The sequence below is a fragment of the Atractosteus spatula genome, chromosome 4 (assembly GCF_055471065.1).
Source record: "Atractosteus spatula isolate fAtrSpa1 chromosome 4, fAtrSpa1.hap1, whole genome shotgun sequence".
Taxonomy (NCBI): Eukaryota; Metazoa; Chordata; class Actinopteri; order Semionotiformes; family Lepisosteidae; genus Atractosteus; species Atractosteus spatula.
This window is the reverse complement of record NC_142709.1, coordinates 34,905,948-34,921,231: the sequence shown is the minus strand read 5'-3', so window position 1 is coordinate 34,921,231 and position 15,284 is coordinate 34,905,948. Positions and strand designations below refer to the sequence as shown.

Here is a 15,284-nt window from a genome sequence, read left to right as displayed (position 1 = left end):
ATTTCAAGAAATTCAATTGTAAACAGGCACTTGTATACACAAAGGGTTATGGGTGTCTGGAACAAGCTGCCATGCTATGTTACTGAGGCCAGTGTCTTTGCTGCTTTCAGAAAACAGCTGGGATCTGAGATCTTCAGCTCAGTAAGCTACTAGCAAGTCAACCTGCTAGACTGGTCAATTGGCCTCTATTCATTTGTAACCCTCCTTGTGTTCTTATTACAGGGCATCATTATTAATGTTTAACCCTGATCCCTAAACAACAGTCCTTCCAGATCCAGGAGATACTCAATGCATATTAGTGGCTCTCTCACATCAAGCAACAAAAGTGCTCCACTGTTTAGTTAGAATGTATTGTATTGATATAAAGCAAAATACATGGCCCCCAAAATGACTGTTCATGTTCACATCTGCTATACAACCATCAATATTCAACATACTGTATGTTCAGTGACATGATGTGAGGTCTTATCACTTGTGGCAAAACATAAATAAAATACTGAAGCAATCCATAAAACATTGTACTGTACATCTTAAATTGATGATTGGAGCCTTAAAATAGAGATAATAATATAATAGAAGAAAAGTCTGATTACATAATGTGATCATATTTCACTATTGGAAAACTGCAGCATTAATAGAATGCATTATGAACATTTAATAGGTTTATTCCATGCAGAAAAGAGAAGAAAGAAAACACAATGTTTCGACTGTGGAGCCTTCTTCATTGTCCAATTCACATACAGCACTATATTTCAGCACACATATTAAGATTCTTTTAGTTTGCATGTCATTTTCATTGCTAAACATTTAAATTCTAGGGAGGAATTTCCAATGAACTATTTAAACGATGACTTGGACGTCTCATATACACACAAGACTCAGTGTCTTCATCTTCTTCCTCATCTTCTGAGTCTGCACAGTAAGTGTGCGCAGGGCCCTCGCTGGGCTCTGTATTGGGCTCCTGTGTGCCCCAGTCCACAGCCTCCACTGTCACAGGGGACTGTATCAGTTCATCCTCTAGCTGCTGTTCCTGATCCTCGACTGCTCCAGCTTGGAAAGTCACTGAGAATGCCTCGTCCTGGCTTCCCAGCTTCACCGAAAATAAGCTGACACCCAGAGAGACTTTCGCCTCCTCTCCTGACTCCTTACACTCCATTACAGGTTTCTGAGGTTCTGGACCAGACTGGACTAGAGGCTGTGAGATTTCAGCTTCGGACACATCCAGAGATGACTTGTGTATGGAGGAACCCAAGTTTGTGGCCCCAGCTACATTCACACAAGGGTGCTGAAAGCAGCAGCCTGGCTCAGAGCCTTGCCCAGAGTCATCATTTGTCTCTGCTAGGATAGACTCTATACCAGATTCAGGCCCACTGCTTGTGTTTGTACAAGCAGAAAAACCACCCTTTCGGTTTTCATACCCATCATACCCCTCGTCTGTATCCTCACTGTCACTGGATTCCCCCAGATTCTGATTTATTTTATCCTTCTTTTCTAGGCTGGAGTAAAAGGTTACAAAACTTATAGGGTGCTGCTCTGCTGTGAAGAACATCTGAATGATGTCAGAGTGGTCCTGTCCCTTAAATGAGGCCTGTGAAAAGAATGGAAAAAAAATGGTTTTCCCATCAAATTGGGCTGGCTTGCAAGACTAGTTTTAACAATTACATTCCCAAACTACTGATTATCCTCTTGATTATAATCTCCAAATTTGAAATCATCATTTGTTAGTCATCTTGTCCACAATTTATCAGAGCTTTTCATTCCAAAAGCTGAAAATTACACTTAAAATATCACCCACTTCATCCAGCAATGAAGTGCAGTACTTAGCTAGTTGACACATACCAGCTATTCTGCGTCAGTCACCCCACTGCATGGCAGATCAGGGTGAGAAGTAAGAAATTGTTTCACCAGTTGAATTAAGGGGTCATTTTGATAGAGCTGATGATACAAGTCAAGACCGAGATTAGCCAGGAACCCAGCTGTAATACCTCTAGTATAAAAACATAGCTCATAAAATACATTCAACAAGTAGTTTTAATGGCAGGATTTTAAAATAAAAAAATACACAAATGGCCCTGCAAGACAGACTACTGAGAATAAACAGACAGAAGATCAAATAGATATGGGGGAGCCAAACTATTGAAGGAATTAGGAGTCATAAAAACACTGCTAAAATCAATATGAGACTTAATACATAAATATATTTAAATAACTGAGAATGTGTCGATTTGATCACCCTGAGACCTCTGAATGAGCTCTAGATTCTGGCTACTGAATTTTGCAGGGTGTATTAAGACTTGTGTAAAAAGTGTAAACAATAAATCATTAATGAAAAAAATCACAGAAAGCCACTGCTGAAAACCAGCTGGACATTTTGAATGCAAGAAGATGTCTGTTGTAATACATGCCCTTACCAGCACCCAAGGGTGACGAGTCTTGCAGATGCAGCAGACGTACATCAAGGCAGACACAGTCACTCCACACAGAACCAGAGCAATGGGCAGAGTACCCAGAACGTACGGACCTGGCAGTAGAACAACATATTTTTTAGTTCAGCATTTATTCTCAAACTAGATAGTTTATATAAACATGATATTGTTCTTCAGTACCATATTTACATAAGATTCCAATAAGATACTAATCCATCCATTTTTTAACTGCTTTATCCAATACAGGGTCTAGGGGGGCGCCTAACCTGGCAAACAATAGCCGCAAGATAGGGGACACCCTGGATGGACGCCAGTCCATCGCAGCACACACACAGGCACAAACACAGACACACACAAACTCACACTAGGGCCAATATTTCCTATGAATTACCTTATTAATCTACCAGTATGTCTGTGTACTGTGGGAGGAAACTGGAGCACCTGGAGGAAACCCACAAGAACACAGGAAGAGCACACCACCACCACGCACATAGTGCCGTGCCCAGGGATCCAGCTCGGTGAGGAGCAATCCTAACCACTGCGCCCACTGTGCCGCCCCAAGGTACTAATGAAAAACATTAATACTTAAAATAATTAAACAGTGTTTGGAAACCAGAGGTGAACCAGCATGGTTTTAGTCACAGAAAAACAAGAACAATTCAACAAGCACACAAATGTGGTACATTTAGGAAACAATCCGGCATCTGCATTCCAGTTACACAGTGGGATTTCAAACAAATACGTAGTGTCACAACCCTGGTCTAATTGGTGTCTAGTCTCTTGGCAGTAAAATTGATGATAACAAGCCATTCCAGGATCTGAAGTGAGATGTTTTTGCTCCCTGATTTTCTGTGCCTAAGGGTTGTCCCCACTTACTCTGACGATATTTGTTCTACTCACTTTCATTTTTATGCAATGTGATGCTATTGGTGATTATGGATTTTCTTATAAACTTATTCTTAACAGCTTTGTATTTTGTATTTTGTTTTGGTCATCATGATGCAATATTATTGCATTAACCAAATTACTTTTGGTTGTCTAGGGTGTATCCTGCCTTGTGCCCATTGCTTGCCAGGATAGGCTCTGGCTACTCTGCAACCCTCTACTTAATAAGTGGTTAGAACATGGATGGATCTTGGTTATTCCTACCTGTGTATTTTTGCACTGTTATCATTTTTCAATGTCACAATTTCACTTGGCATAGACAAAAACACAGATGGAATCCTTTTCATTTACAGAAATGCTAGATTACCTCCTACAGAGAAGCCATTACTCTTGATATTGTGGAAAAACGTTTGATAGTCCTAAAAGAAGCCTACCAAATTCTTTCTTCAGTATAGGACAGGAAAACAACCTTACCTTTGCTTGGCTCCTTGGAACCCGTGAATTCACAATGCCAACCTGAATACAAGGTGTTTTGATTTAAGGTAGTCTTCATTTTCACTTTTAAGCAGTATTGAGCAGCAGGCTCCAGCTGGCTAATTTTGTATGTAGAAACTGCATTATTTGTAAATTCAATTTCACTTTCCTGAAAAATAAAAGCATCCATCACAATAATAATTATTCATTAGAATGTAAAGCATGCCATCTATTTATTTAGAAATTAGAAGTGATATACATATCCATATTCTTGAACTTTTTAGACATAAAACATAATTCGACCTTCATGAAAGTCTTAATAAAAGATGTAGACAACCTGATTAGTTATAACACAAAAACATTACATATATTTCAATTATTTTATTAACAAAATTACCCAACTGTAAGTTTCCCCTGGTGAAGTATGTAAACACATAGATACAGTTACTGTTGGTACGTCCTTCAGCAAAAATGATTTCAACTAGACAATTCCTTTAAGTGCTTATCAGTCATTTGCACTGTTTTTCTGGAATTTTGCCCCATTGATCCTTTACACAACTGATTTAAGTTGGTGACATTTGAGGGTTTCCTATCATGCAAGGTCTGCTTCAGGGCCTACCATAACGTTTCAGTGGGATTTAGGCTTAAACTTTTTTACTTGGCCAAAAATGCAATATACAAATCATTTCTCATTGCGAACACAAATTTCAACTTTTGACTTGCACTTCTTGCACTTCGGTGGCCAAGAAGTGCAAACCACAAAATCAAAAAATGAGAGTGCACAAACAAAAAAATGACAACACAAACAAAAATGGGTGCACAAATAAAAATGTGTTCAAAATGGAAACAGGTTCTTACAACAGACATGACATCTTGTTGTTGGGTGAGAGAGCAGTGCTGGGTGGAGTGTACGTATTGAATTCTTGATAAGACGCTTTTGTGAATTTTCAAAAATCTTCAAAAACACAATGTCAGTAGGATGTTCTGTCCTTTTTGTGGAGGGCAACTTGGTGAAAACCATTCGGGAAATACGTAGGAATTCTTCTCCATGAAAACCTTGAAAAGGCTTCAGTGAGCAATCATGCAATTTCAGGTTGTTGTGGAGGTGTGTTATAATATCTATTGAAATATTCTACAATAAATAGTGTGGAAGTATTTCACAACCTTTCGTTTTTCTGCTAGATCAAGGAAAAACCTCTACATTTTCCCATTCATACATTTCAGAGACCAGAAGCAACAGGAAAGATGTCCGTGGTCTACATCCAACAAGAAGATATCTGTTCATCTGGTTTGAACGCATTTTTATTTGTGCACTCTTTTTTGTGTTGTGTCATTTTTTGTTGGTGCACTCTTTTTGTTATGTTGTTTTTTTGTTTGTTCACTCATTTTGTGTGTAGACTCATTTTTGTTTTTGTGTTTTGCACTTCTGGGCAACCGTAGGAATGGAACCCAGACTTCCTTATGTATGTATGTTGCATAATAAAGTTAAGCTGTTTCGTATTTTGATTGTTGATGCTTAAAGGGCACTAAAGACTCCAACTGCTTGAACAAATTCTGACAATTTAGTTTGACATGCCAAGTGCACAGGAATTATGAACTCAGTTCATGGCAAATGTGTACTGCATATAATTAGAGCTTGAAATTTTTTACATAAAACTTAAAAACAAAGGATGTCAAAAAGCCTGATAAAGTTTAGTTATCAGTCTTTACTTTGCCCCTCTTTACAATACTGGTTCTTTCATTTTACTGACTTATTTCTCCACTGAAACTAAACAAAACCTCTGTTAATGTCTAAAACATACAATTTAAAATAGCCTGTAAAGTTTAAATAATTCAAAGCAATTTTCCATTTACCTGACTTTTTCCATATTTTTTCAATTTAACTGTAAAATTAATTTCTACATAAATGTCTTCCAAAGATGATGTTTTAAAGATCACTTCTCTGGGAATCTTTATTTCAAGTAAAAGACAGTCTCCACAGCCCGTAAGAGATACATCCGGTGGACCCAGGATAGCTAGAGTGCACAAGCAAAGTGTTAATCAAGTGCATATCATTGCTACATTCACATAAAACCTACCTTACAACATTGATGTATTAAGTGAAGAAATCTTTTGGGTTTTTCACTTCTTAATTGGTTACATTTTTTACAATATAAAGTAGGAGGTCTTAAATAACAAAGCATTTGATCCATCTTGCTATCTGATGTAGCTTCTTGGGGATCTTGCCAAATTAGCTTTCTCAGCTTGGTTCAAAAGTTTCTTAAAGAAATGTTCTTATCTAAAAACAATTTAATTTGAGTGCCCCATTCATAATATATTTGCAGTAAAAAAAGTGGTTATTTGTTTGAGACTGCATTTTTGCTCTTATTATGTGTGTGTTATCCTTTCTAACCTTCAGAAGAGTCAGAAACTTCCAACTAATTAAACATGTTAAATCTTGATAGTCTGTTTGCATGTGCTAAGCCTCTGGTCATAAGAACAGAAAGAAGTCACCTCCCCAGCTATGTTCTCCTATAAAATCTGAATTTCAATATGGAATTCAATTCATAGGCAATTTTGTACTGCTATGTGGTTAGCTACAGTCTCAATGAGACATACTTACTCTGTGACAAGGGCTGGAAGACATTGCTTATAGTCCAGTTAGATGTCTGTCTCAAACTAAAGGCTTGAACACCAAATTGATAGAAATCGTTGAGATCTCTTAAATGGCTAGTCAGGTTAAACATGGTCTTCCTGGTAGTGTTCTTTAATATTCTGGTAAGCTGCTGCCTGTGAAAAAAATACATTTGGGTTGTCACTGTTCACATATAGCAGCACAGAGTAAAGCAAGTTGAATAATAAAAAGTTGGAGGAACTTAGTGTACGTTTCAACATTATGAATGGTACACAAGAATAAAATATTGCCACAAAAGGTGAAAAAGGTGTTTGGGAGAGAAGATATCCTACTGGACATGTCTCTGGGCCTTCAAGGCTCTTCTGCTTTGTAGTCAAGTCCAAGTGTTAATCGTGTGACTATTAGGCTTTCAAGACCAGGGCTGCCAACCACCACAGTAGACCTGTAACTGTACTTTCTCCTAAGACAGGATGAGAGGCATAATAGCAGAGAGACGTTTCAGAACATACCCGCCCTTCATCTTCACTCTATAACGCACTCCTGCCGGAGTGCCTTCTCCTGGTCCCCATTTTAGGATGTACTTAAAGTCGTAAGACTCAATTGCCACATTGACAGGAGCTGGGAAAGCACAGCAAACTGAAAAACAGATTAATTCATTTATCATTCACTGTGGTTTATTTCAAGGCAAAGACAATTCAGTAATAAACTATTCTCAACTTGTCTTGGCCAAATTAAACAGACGGGCCAATCTGCTGTCAGTAGTTGACTGTAATTCCCCATGCAAACAGAATCTAGTTGTTTTTTTGCCACCAGCACTGGCTGGGCTTGAGGTGGTCAGAGGATCGTTGGATAGTAATGAATCCTGTGACTTATTGGTGACCTGTGATGGTTGCAGTTTTATGTACAGGGGTGACGCATGCCTGTTTTTCAGCCCCTCTACACAGCAGATCAGGTGGAGTAGTGAGAAAGTGCTTTGCCAAATGAATGAGAGGGGATCTTGAGGCGTGACTGTCAGCAGGGTCAGTGCACTCCTGCATTTGATGTTGACTCTGAGGAGGCTTGTTGTGAAAAGAAACAAAAGAGAAGTAGCAGCACATATTTCAGAGGGCAGCACCAGAGATCCTGGCCCATTCTGTGTACAGGAATAACAGCATTAATCAGGGTTGACTGACAATTGATTTCTTTACTTGAACTACTCTCAAAAGAGTTTTTTTCACTAACATAACACAATTGCATTTAGGTAGTATAAAGGCAAATGGCACTTCATACCATCCTCAGTTTAATTAATAAATCTTAAGAGCTCAGCTGGAATGAAAACTGGGTGTACTGGAATACTGCAATTACAGAATAGCCCATGGCTCTTCCAGTCCACTTGATTGTACAATTTTACTAGAATACTTTATTTATTTGACAATTTACCAGTATAATAATTGAACCAGCAGATATTACTGAATGATAGTCCTGTAATGGAGCATTAGTTGTACCTAAATAACCTGGCCAGGGAGATACTAAGGTCATAATTTTTTCTGCTTAATTATAGATCACATTCTATTATACCTGATTCATACCTGTGATGAGAAATTATTTACTCAAGAAAGGAGAACAAATCCTTGTGTGCATGTTGTACACAGAGCAATTCCTTGCTGGCCTGAGCCCCTGGGAATGGGGCAGAAGTGGAAACTTTATAAACATTCTGAGAGCTTAATTCCATTTTTCCCTGAGATTTTAAACATGTATTTTCATACTATTGTGTGTGTAATGATGTGAGATTACAGTAGTCAAAGGAAAACTTGCCTACAGTAGTAGTAATCATCACCATCCTTATATAGAGCTTTTCTGGAAACCCCACTCAAAGCACTCCACAGGTGATGGGGATTCCTCTCCACCACCAATGTGCAGCCCCACCTGGATGAGTCATAGTGCACCAGTATGCTCACCACACACCAGCTATCAGTGGGGATGAAAAAACAGTGATGAAGCCAGCTCATAGATGGAGATTATGGCAAAGTCCAGGACACCACGTTTAACAGCCCTGGGTGAGTGCTTCCTGTCACTGTTAGACTACCACCTCTTCCAGCAGCAACCTTAGTTTTCCCCAGAAGATGTCCAATCCAGGTGCTGGCCAGGCTCACACCTGCTTAGCTTCAGTGGGTTGCCAATTGTGAGTTGCCGAATGATTATAGCTGCTAGTTATACAGTAAGTTAAAGACAATCTTCTTGGTATAATAAAGAAATGTAATATTTACCCAGTGCACACAGCTGCATTAAATAAATTAAATTGATTAAATATCTCATCTTTTCAGAAGATCTTGCAGTTGCTTGTATTTTCTTCCATTTTGTAGCCCTAGTGAGAGGAAAAAAGAAATACAGAAGTGCAAGTACCCACCAAAAATTGTAATGAAAATTAAAAATAAGGTTCTGAAGGAGCCACACACATCTGTTGCCAGATTTCTTTTTAAAAGGGAAGTAACACATTCACACCAATATTTTCCTCTTCTTCAAGTTTGACTATTCAAAATCCACAGTAATTGTTTCTTGTGGTCCAGATCTTTAAATTGTTCTTGTGTGTGTGTTATCTGTCCATGGTGTGGTCCCACTTTGTACCCTGTACCTCTGAGTTGCTATGATCTGTACAATGACCCAAATAAGCAGACTCATGTGTTTGCAAAGTGAAAAAATCCAAGTCCAGCACAAGATGGATATGTAAAATCTGATAATTACTGTAAACCTTTCCTAACTATAATTGCCCTCCGTTATATTTGTATGTACTAAATAAAAAATATAATTGGCAATGGAGCTCATACAGTATGTATACTGTATACTGTATATTCATGTTTTAGCGAGCCCAAAACTTTAGAATTGGATATATAAGTAACATGTCCATAAATGTCTTCATTTAAAATTTAATTTTATCTTAATCAAAGATAAAAATCTTAATTTAAAATTCATAACTCTTCCTGTACCACAATTTCAGTGAAGTGGTGTATGTTACTAAAGTAAAAGCTTTATACCAAATCGAGAAAGGACGCTGCCCTGGCCTTTAAGGCAAAACTAGGTAAGCGCAGACCAGATATAAGACAAAAATACTCGTTCCACCTTTAATTAAAACTTTTACTGTCATTAACATAATATGAAGCTTATTGGTTTTGATATTCTTTCTTTTTAAAATCAAGTGTAGGAAACCGTCTGGGCTGTGTACAGAAAACACCGCGAAATATCACATTACAAAACTTGTTTTCTGTTAATATGTTAAACAGTTAACAAACATTGCACATCTGTAACAATTTTGGATTAAAGTAACTGCATCTGCATTAGGGACTGTTCTGAAGTGCGATTAGTTAACTCGTACTGTCAACGTCTACAAAGAATATCGTTAAAGTCCAAAACGCAATTTTACTTACAGTAAGTGTTAAAATATTGATTTACCTTTCCTCAGAGTCCAGAAGTTCACACGGAAGTCAAGTTCATTCTTCACAGGCACAGACAATAGCAGCACATGAAATATGAAACATGTCTGTACAACCACCCCACACTGTATAAAACAAAGAATCGAAAACAGAAATATCTAGTTGTCTATCTAGTTTTCTTGTAAATTGATATTCACACTATACAGGTGCACCTCTCCTGCTCCAATAAAATCGTGTTTTTCCGGACATACCCTGCTAGACGACCTCCTGATTTCCAAGAAGCGCTCCGGATCACGTGATTTCCCCGACGTAAGGCTTGGTGTCTGACGAAGTATGTGGCAGCGAGCAGTTTCTGCTTTTTATTAACAAGCGACTGAACGAAATCGCAGTGTATGTACTGAGCATCAAAAGAAACATTACTGGACTCGAAAAGCAAAATATTCGAATACGGAATACTGATTAAATGTTTTGGCGTTATTTCATTAAATAATCTTTAATGACTTACTGTAATACTTACTGTTTGCACAAGGACGAAATTCCTTCTTTAGTGAGTTAAGTGGACACAGGGGGTGAGACGATTTATATTCCCCACTTCTTCATCTTCATCAAGAGGCTAGGATGTAGGAGCAACACCTCTGCTGGACTTGCCTGCCCTCTTTAGAGATGAATTACGGATTTGTGTTGATCACCTTGACAGGTGTAAATGAGTGTGGTGCTGACGTTCAGAACAATACGGTAATTACAACAGGCCTGTAGATGGGGAGGTCCAAGTGTGATGGCCAAGGCAGGGTGTTGCTACACCTCCACTTGGAGTGATTGATGACAACCCGACCAGACATTGCTACACTGATTATGGATTGGGCTCATCTTGATGTGACAATATTCCTCCAGACAGGGGTGTCCATCAGGATACAATTCCTTCCTGGAGGGCCTAGTGTCGCCAGTATTTTTTCCAACCAGTGCCATAAATTAAAACAATGAACCTAATTATTTTCTTAGACATATGCAGTGTGTTACTTAACATTGTTTTTCAGTTGATAACTGCAATACCAAAATACCAAAGAGCCAAGCTTCAGGTGTTATGGTTATGCAGTTAATTAAATGTGTTAGAAGAGTATGTGACTCAAATCATTAAAAAAGTGTAGGAACTCAATCAGAATTGCCAACATGTAAAAAATCAAATAGTCTGATATGTCAGTATGGTATACCAGACAGAACCAGACCAACTGCAAGCATTGGCTTTGATGTTGTCTGGTATTTGGGGCTCAGAGACTAGTGAACAGCTCAGGCTTGCCCAGGCACTATGAGAGAATCCAACAAAACAGCATCTGAATCTCTTGAGAAGTATTGCAGATTTCACATTGCATTGCGGTGCCAGATTGCGTGTATTGTGGTGGCAGTGGCCTTTCACTGTAGAGTCCATGCTGATTTACCTTGTGGATGTCAGATATTAATCAATATAATGAATATACCTGTCAGGTCTGTTCAATAAAATGTCAATGCCCTTGCTAAAAAAGGGTCTTTCCTTAAATAATCAGCAAATAACTCAACTTCCTCGCTTGCACCACCAAGGACAGCAGTCAAGGGAAATGTGTACAGTACATGGCAGGCCTTTTGGGTAAGCTTAATTCTAGCAGTTTGTACACAAAGTTTAATTTTGCACTTCAAATAATGTCTAAACTTTTTAATTTAACACACTGCTTTAATCATGTTAAAGCACGATTTTTCTATTTTGTTATGAATTGATTTAACATGTTTGAACATGTATGGAAAAAGGATACCGATGGAGTCTGGTCTATACTGGTGGATTTTTATTCCCTTATTATTAAGGGAAATTAAGTAAGCTCAGGGACATAGAGTAAAAGAACATAAAAAAACACTAAGCAGACATGACAATTATTTCGAAACAGCCATATAACTCAGTACATTGACACAATTGATCACCATGCAGTGCACTATTTTTAAAACAAGAATAGTAAAAAACAAGAAAAAACACAGAAAAAGTCTAACATAAGAAATCTCAGAATGTTTTGGAGCTTTTCACTGCATCGATGGCCGTGGGTAAAAAGGATCTCCTTGTCAGGGAGCTAAAAAAGACCATTGAAGAGGTGTTTTCGATCCAAGTCACTGTGTGGAGAGGATGCCACACATTCCCCACTATACATGTGGCATTCTTCGGGATCCACTTTTGTCCTTCCACAGATTCAAGTGGCCCTACAAACATTAAAAGAACTAAGCTTCCTAAGGAAAAAAATTCTTGACTGGCCCAATTTACACACAATCCAAATTTGTGCCCCAGTCCAAGTTCTTACCGTAGGACTCTGCAATCTCTTCATCAGTAACCTGGATGTTAATGGGAACAGTTTGTGGTCTTTTCCTTCGTTTTGCAGATGTTAAGCTGTAAACAGTGTCCTTACCCCAAGTCACAAGTCTGTGAATCTGCTCTCTATACTCAGTATCATTGCCTTTGGTAATGAAGCCAACTATTGAAGAATCATCACGAAAATTCTGATGGAAGGATGGTTGAAATCCAGTATACTGGTACAGTATATAAGGTGAAAAGAAAAGGGCAAGGATGAGGCCTTGAGGTGCTCCTGTAGTATAGTGAAGCACATCAGAAACTGAGTTCTTAAGTCTCACTTATTGTGATCTTGCCTCCAGGTAGTCCAATGTCCATTTGATAAGAGCAGGGCAGACCTGCAATTCTGTAAATTTCCTTAGAAGTACACAGGGCTTAATGGGACACGTAATGTTCTCACATTGCCAAATTACTGGATTCATTCAGAAGGTTCATGTGATCCTCAGATGGGGTCCTATCAGAGATTGGTATAACAGGATCATTGAAATAAGTTATGGTGATATGTGCAGGAGCTCTGTAAGCCACTCCGAAACTTTATCAAAACCAAGAGATCGTCATAGGTCAATCACAGGTTCAGTACCCAACATCAGGAATAAAGAGACAGTGCACTTCTGTCTACCAAACACAAATCTTTAATGAGGATGACTGTTAAATATATATGGTTCTTATAACTGCATATGTTACTGCTTATACACTAGCAAATGTCTGGAAAACCTTGGAGTAAACGATCAAATCATTGTTTGCAATAAAATTATCCCTCACACTTTTTCTCCCTAAAGCAGAGCAAACAGCTTTCATTCCTGGAGGTGTAATAGCTGGGAAATTCTCTTGCCCTCCAAAACTCACTAACTCCATTTGGTTTGAATTTGCAAACCTTCTGTCTATATTATTTGAAAATTATGCCAGGATTTAGCTACATAGATGTTTTAGTCTGAATGTTGACATTGAATCATATACTCTGGCCATGGTTAATTTTTGCTATTGATTTTATTTAATCATTTTAAAGGAAATAGTTATCATACTTTAATTTTAATTACTTCTCTTAATTTCTGACTATTTCTACATCTTATTTTCTTATTTGAGAGTTCTTTGCCTTTAACCTGAGGGTCTCATTCATCTTGTTAAACATTGGGATGTCTCAATTGTGTCAATTGACAGTGTTAATTACCTGAAAGGAATGCAATCATTACCAATGGGGATGTGGTTTGTCTCTGATGTCACACTCAGATCTTTAACTACCTTAATCCCATGGGGATCCAGTCACATCATCCCAAACAGAACTCTTTCTTCTGAAGTTGCGATGGCTTGAAATACTCCATGCATTTTTTACTGAAAGGCAGGCAGGTCGACTGATTTGCAAAGTTTTACTGATTCCATTTTAGGGTGCTGAGGTTGAGAAATTCCATTCCCAGTGTACCCTTTCGATACAAAAGGCAATCATTGCAAATGGAGATGAAATATCCAAACAATCTTGAGCAGGCTACTGGCTGTATTAGTCATTAGACGGAGGAGTTCTTTGGGAGGTGGGTTATCTCCTAATAACATGTAATGTGCAATCTAGTAAATTTGGGTTGTGCAATCTGGTGAATGAGGATGGAGAGGACTACTTAGTTGCCATGCAGATCTCTATGAAGATGTTGCCATGGCAGTCTGAAGGGCAGAGATGTAACACCTTGTACCTTGGCCAAATGGCATCCATGATCCAGTGTGCAAGGTGTTTTAAATTTTACCTCCAGACGTGATGAATGGAATCATCATAGGATAAACAGATCGCAGGCATGGAGAGATCAGAGGAAGTGCAGAAACTGGTCTAGATTTGTGTCTTCTGGCCTATGGATTGTGAGAATAGTTTTACTATTTAGAGACAGAGGTGGAGGGACATGTGGACATGTTTTCTCCTACCATCAGGGTTTGAAATTCACTCACTTGAGAGGTTGTGATAACTGCAGTAAAGCAGTCTTTAAGGCCATGAACACAGCTGTGGAGTCTAGTGGCTTGAAAGGGAGTTGAGTTGTGGTGGGCTTCTCTAGGACTGAGGGAAGGTCTGACTGGGGGCTGCTTGTTAGGCAGGTGGGAAGCCAGACGAGCCCACAGTGTCACCAGAAATTGCTGTAGTAAATACTGTATATATTGCTGCTAGGAGGAAATTTGATGTGATAAGTAAAGTCCCAACTGAAAAGAGAAGAAAAGAAACATAATGTTTGGCTTTCGGGTGACACCCGAAGACAAATCCACAGCCGAAACATTGTGTTTCTTTTCTTCTCTTTTCAGCATGGAATAAACCTTGACTTTGTTCCTTTGCATATTCTACACCAGTTAGTAACAGTTACAGACTGGTCCAAATACTCTTTAGTAGGATACAAATAGCATGATGTATAATACAAAACACAGCACTGCATTCAAATAAAAAGATTAAAATAGACATGACATTTCAATAAGTTCAAGTAAGCAGCTGCATCAGCATGCGTAGGCTGCAAAGGAACAAGTAAAGGTTTATTCCTCACACCTGAAGAAGGCTCCACAGCCGAAACGTTGTGTTTCCTTTCTTCTCTTTTCAGCATGGAATAAACCTTTACGTATTACAATTAATGTATATCACTGGGATGCTTATGCAAAACACAAATTAGTGGCCTTTAACTACTACTGGCTAGACTCAAAGCTACTTTTTCACTAATTACAATTTTAAAAAGTCTATTTTTTCACATTCTCAGTCACCTCTGGTGGGTACTACTGCTGGGAAATGTATCTTTAGTTCTGTAATATTGTATTGTAAAGAAACCTTAACGGTGGGTCAGTGGCAGCTGTAGGGCTGGAATTATACAAGTCAGGGTAACAAGCCTTAATCTTTTAAAAGAACACTGTGCAGAAGTGAAAATAACAGAGATATCTGTCATTATGTCATGTAAGAGGAACAGAAATTCAGTTTGGTTATGTACTTCTTCAAATCAAGATTTCTACCAGCAAGAAAAGACATATGGATAAAGACATATGTAACAACATGCAGCAACACATTTCAAGTCAGTATATAATTGAATTAATATACAAAAAATTACTAAATGCTTATTACAAAATTAGGGGGAGTGGTTAAATAAAATATAGGGGCGGAGCGGTGGCTCTGT

At 38.4% G+C, this 15,284-nt stretch overlaps 1 protein-coding gene across 2 annotated transcripts; it reads right to left on the bottom strand.

The window, feature by feature from the left end:
- Positions 1 to 334: 334 nt before the first annotated feature.
- LOC148836288 (interleukin-20 receptor subunit alpha-like) lies at positions 335 to 10,099 on the bottom strand. Of its 2 annotated transcripts, XM_088914069.1 has the most exons (9): positions 10,058 to 10,099; positions 9,826 to 9,931; positions 8,646 to 8,743; positions 6,909 to 7,035; positions 6,388 to 6,554; positions 5,640 to 5,800; positions 3,786 to 3,954; positions 2,412 to 2,521; positions 335 to 1,588 (listed from the first exon to the last, which is right to left on the bottom strand). In XM_088914069.1, the coding sequence occupies exons 3-9, from the start codon at positions 8,692 to 8,694 to the stop codon at positions 815 to 817; spliced, it is 1,557 nt and encodes a 518-aa protein (XP_088770195.1). In that variant the 5' UTR covers positions 8,695 to 8,743; positions 9,826 to 9,931; positions 10,058 to 10,099; the 3' UTR covers positions 335 to 814. The 2 variants fall into 2 exon arrangements, with proteins under 2 accessions (XP_088770195.1, XP_088770194.1); XM_088914068.1 differs by having other exon boundaries at positions 9,826 to 10,076.
- Between the last annotated feature and the right edge of the window lie 5,185 nt (positions 10,100 to 15,284).

Coding starts and splice junctions, on each gene's coding strand:
- LOC148836288 (XM_088914069.1), bottom strand. CDS start 8,694: ATGAGATATTTAATCAATTTAATTTATTTAATGCAGCTGTGTGCACTG. Junction 2,522..3,785: donor TTCCAAGGAGCCAAGCAAAG/GTAAGGTTGTTT, acceptor TTCTACTGCCAG/GTCCGTACGTTCTGGGTACT. Junction 1,589..2,411: donor CTCGTCACCCTTGGGTGCTG/GTAAGGGCATGT, acceptor TTCTTTTCACAG/GCCTCATTTAAGGGACAGGA.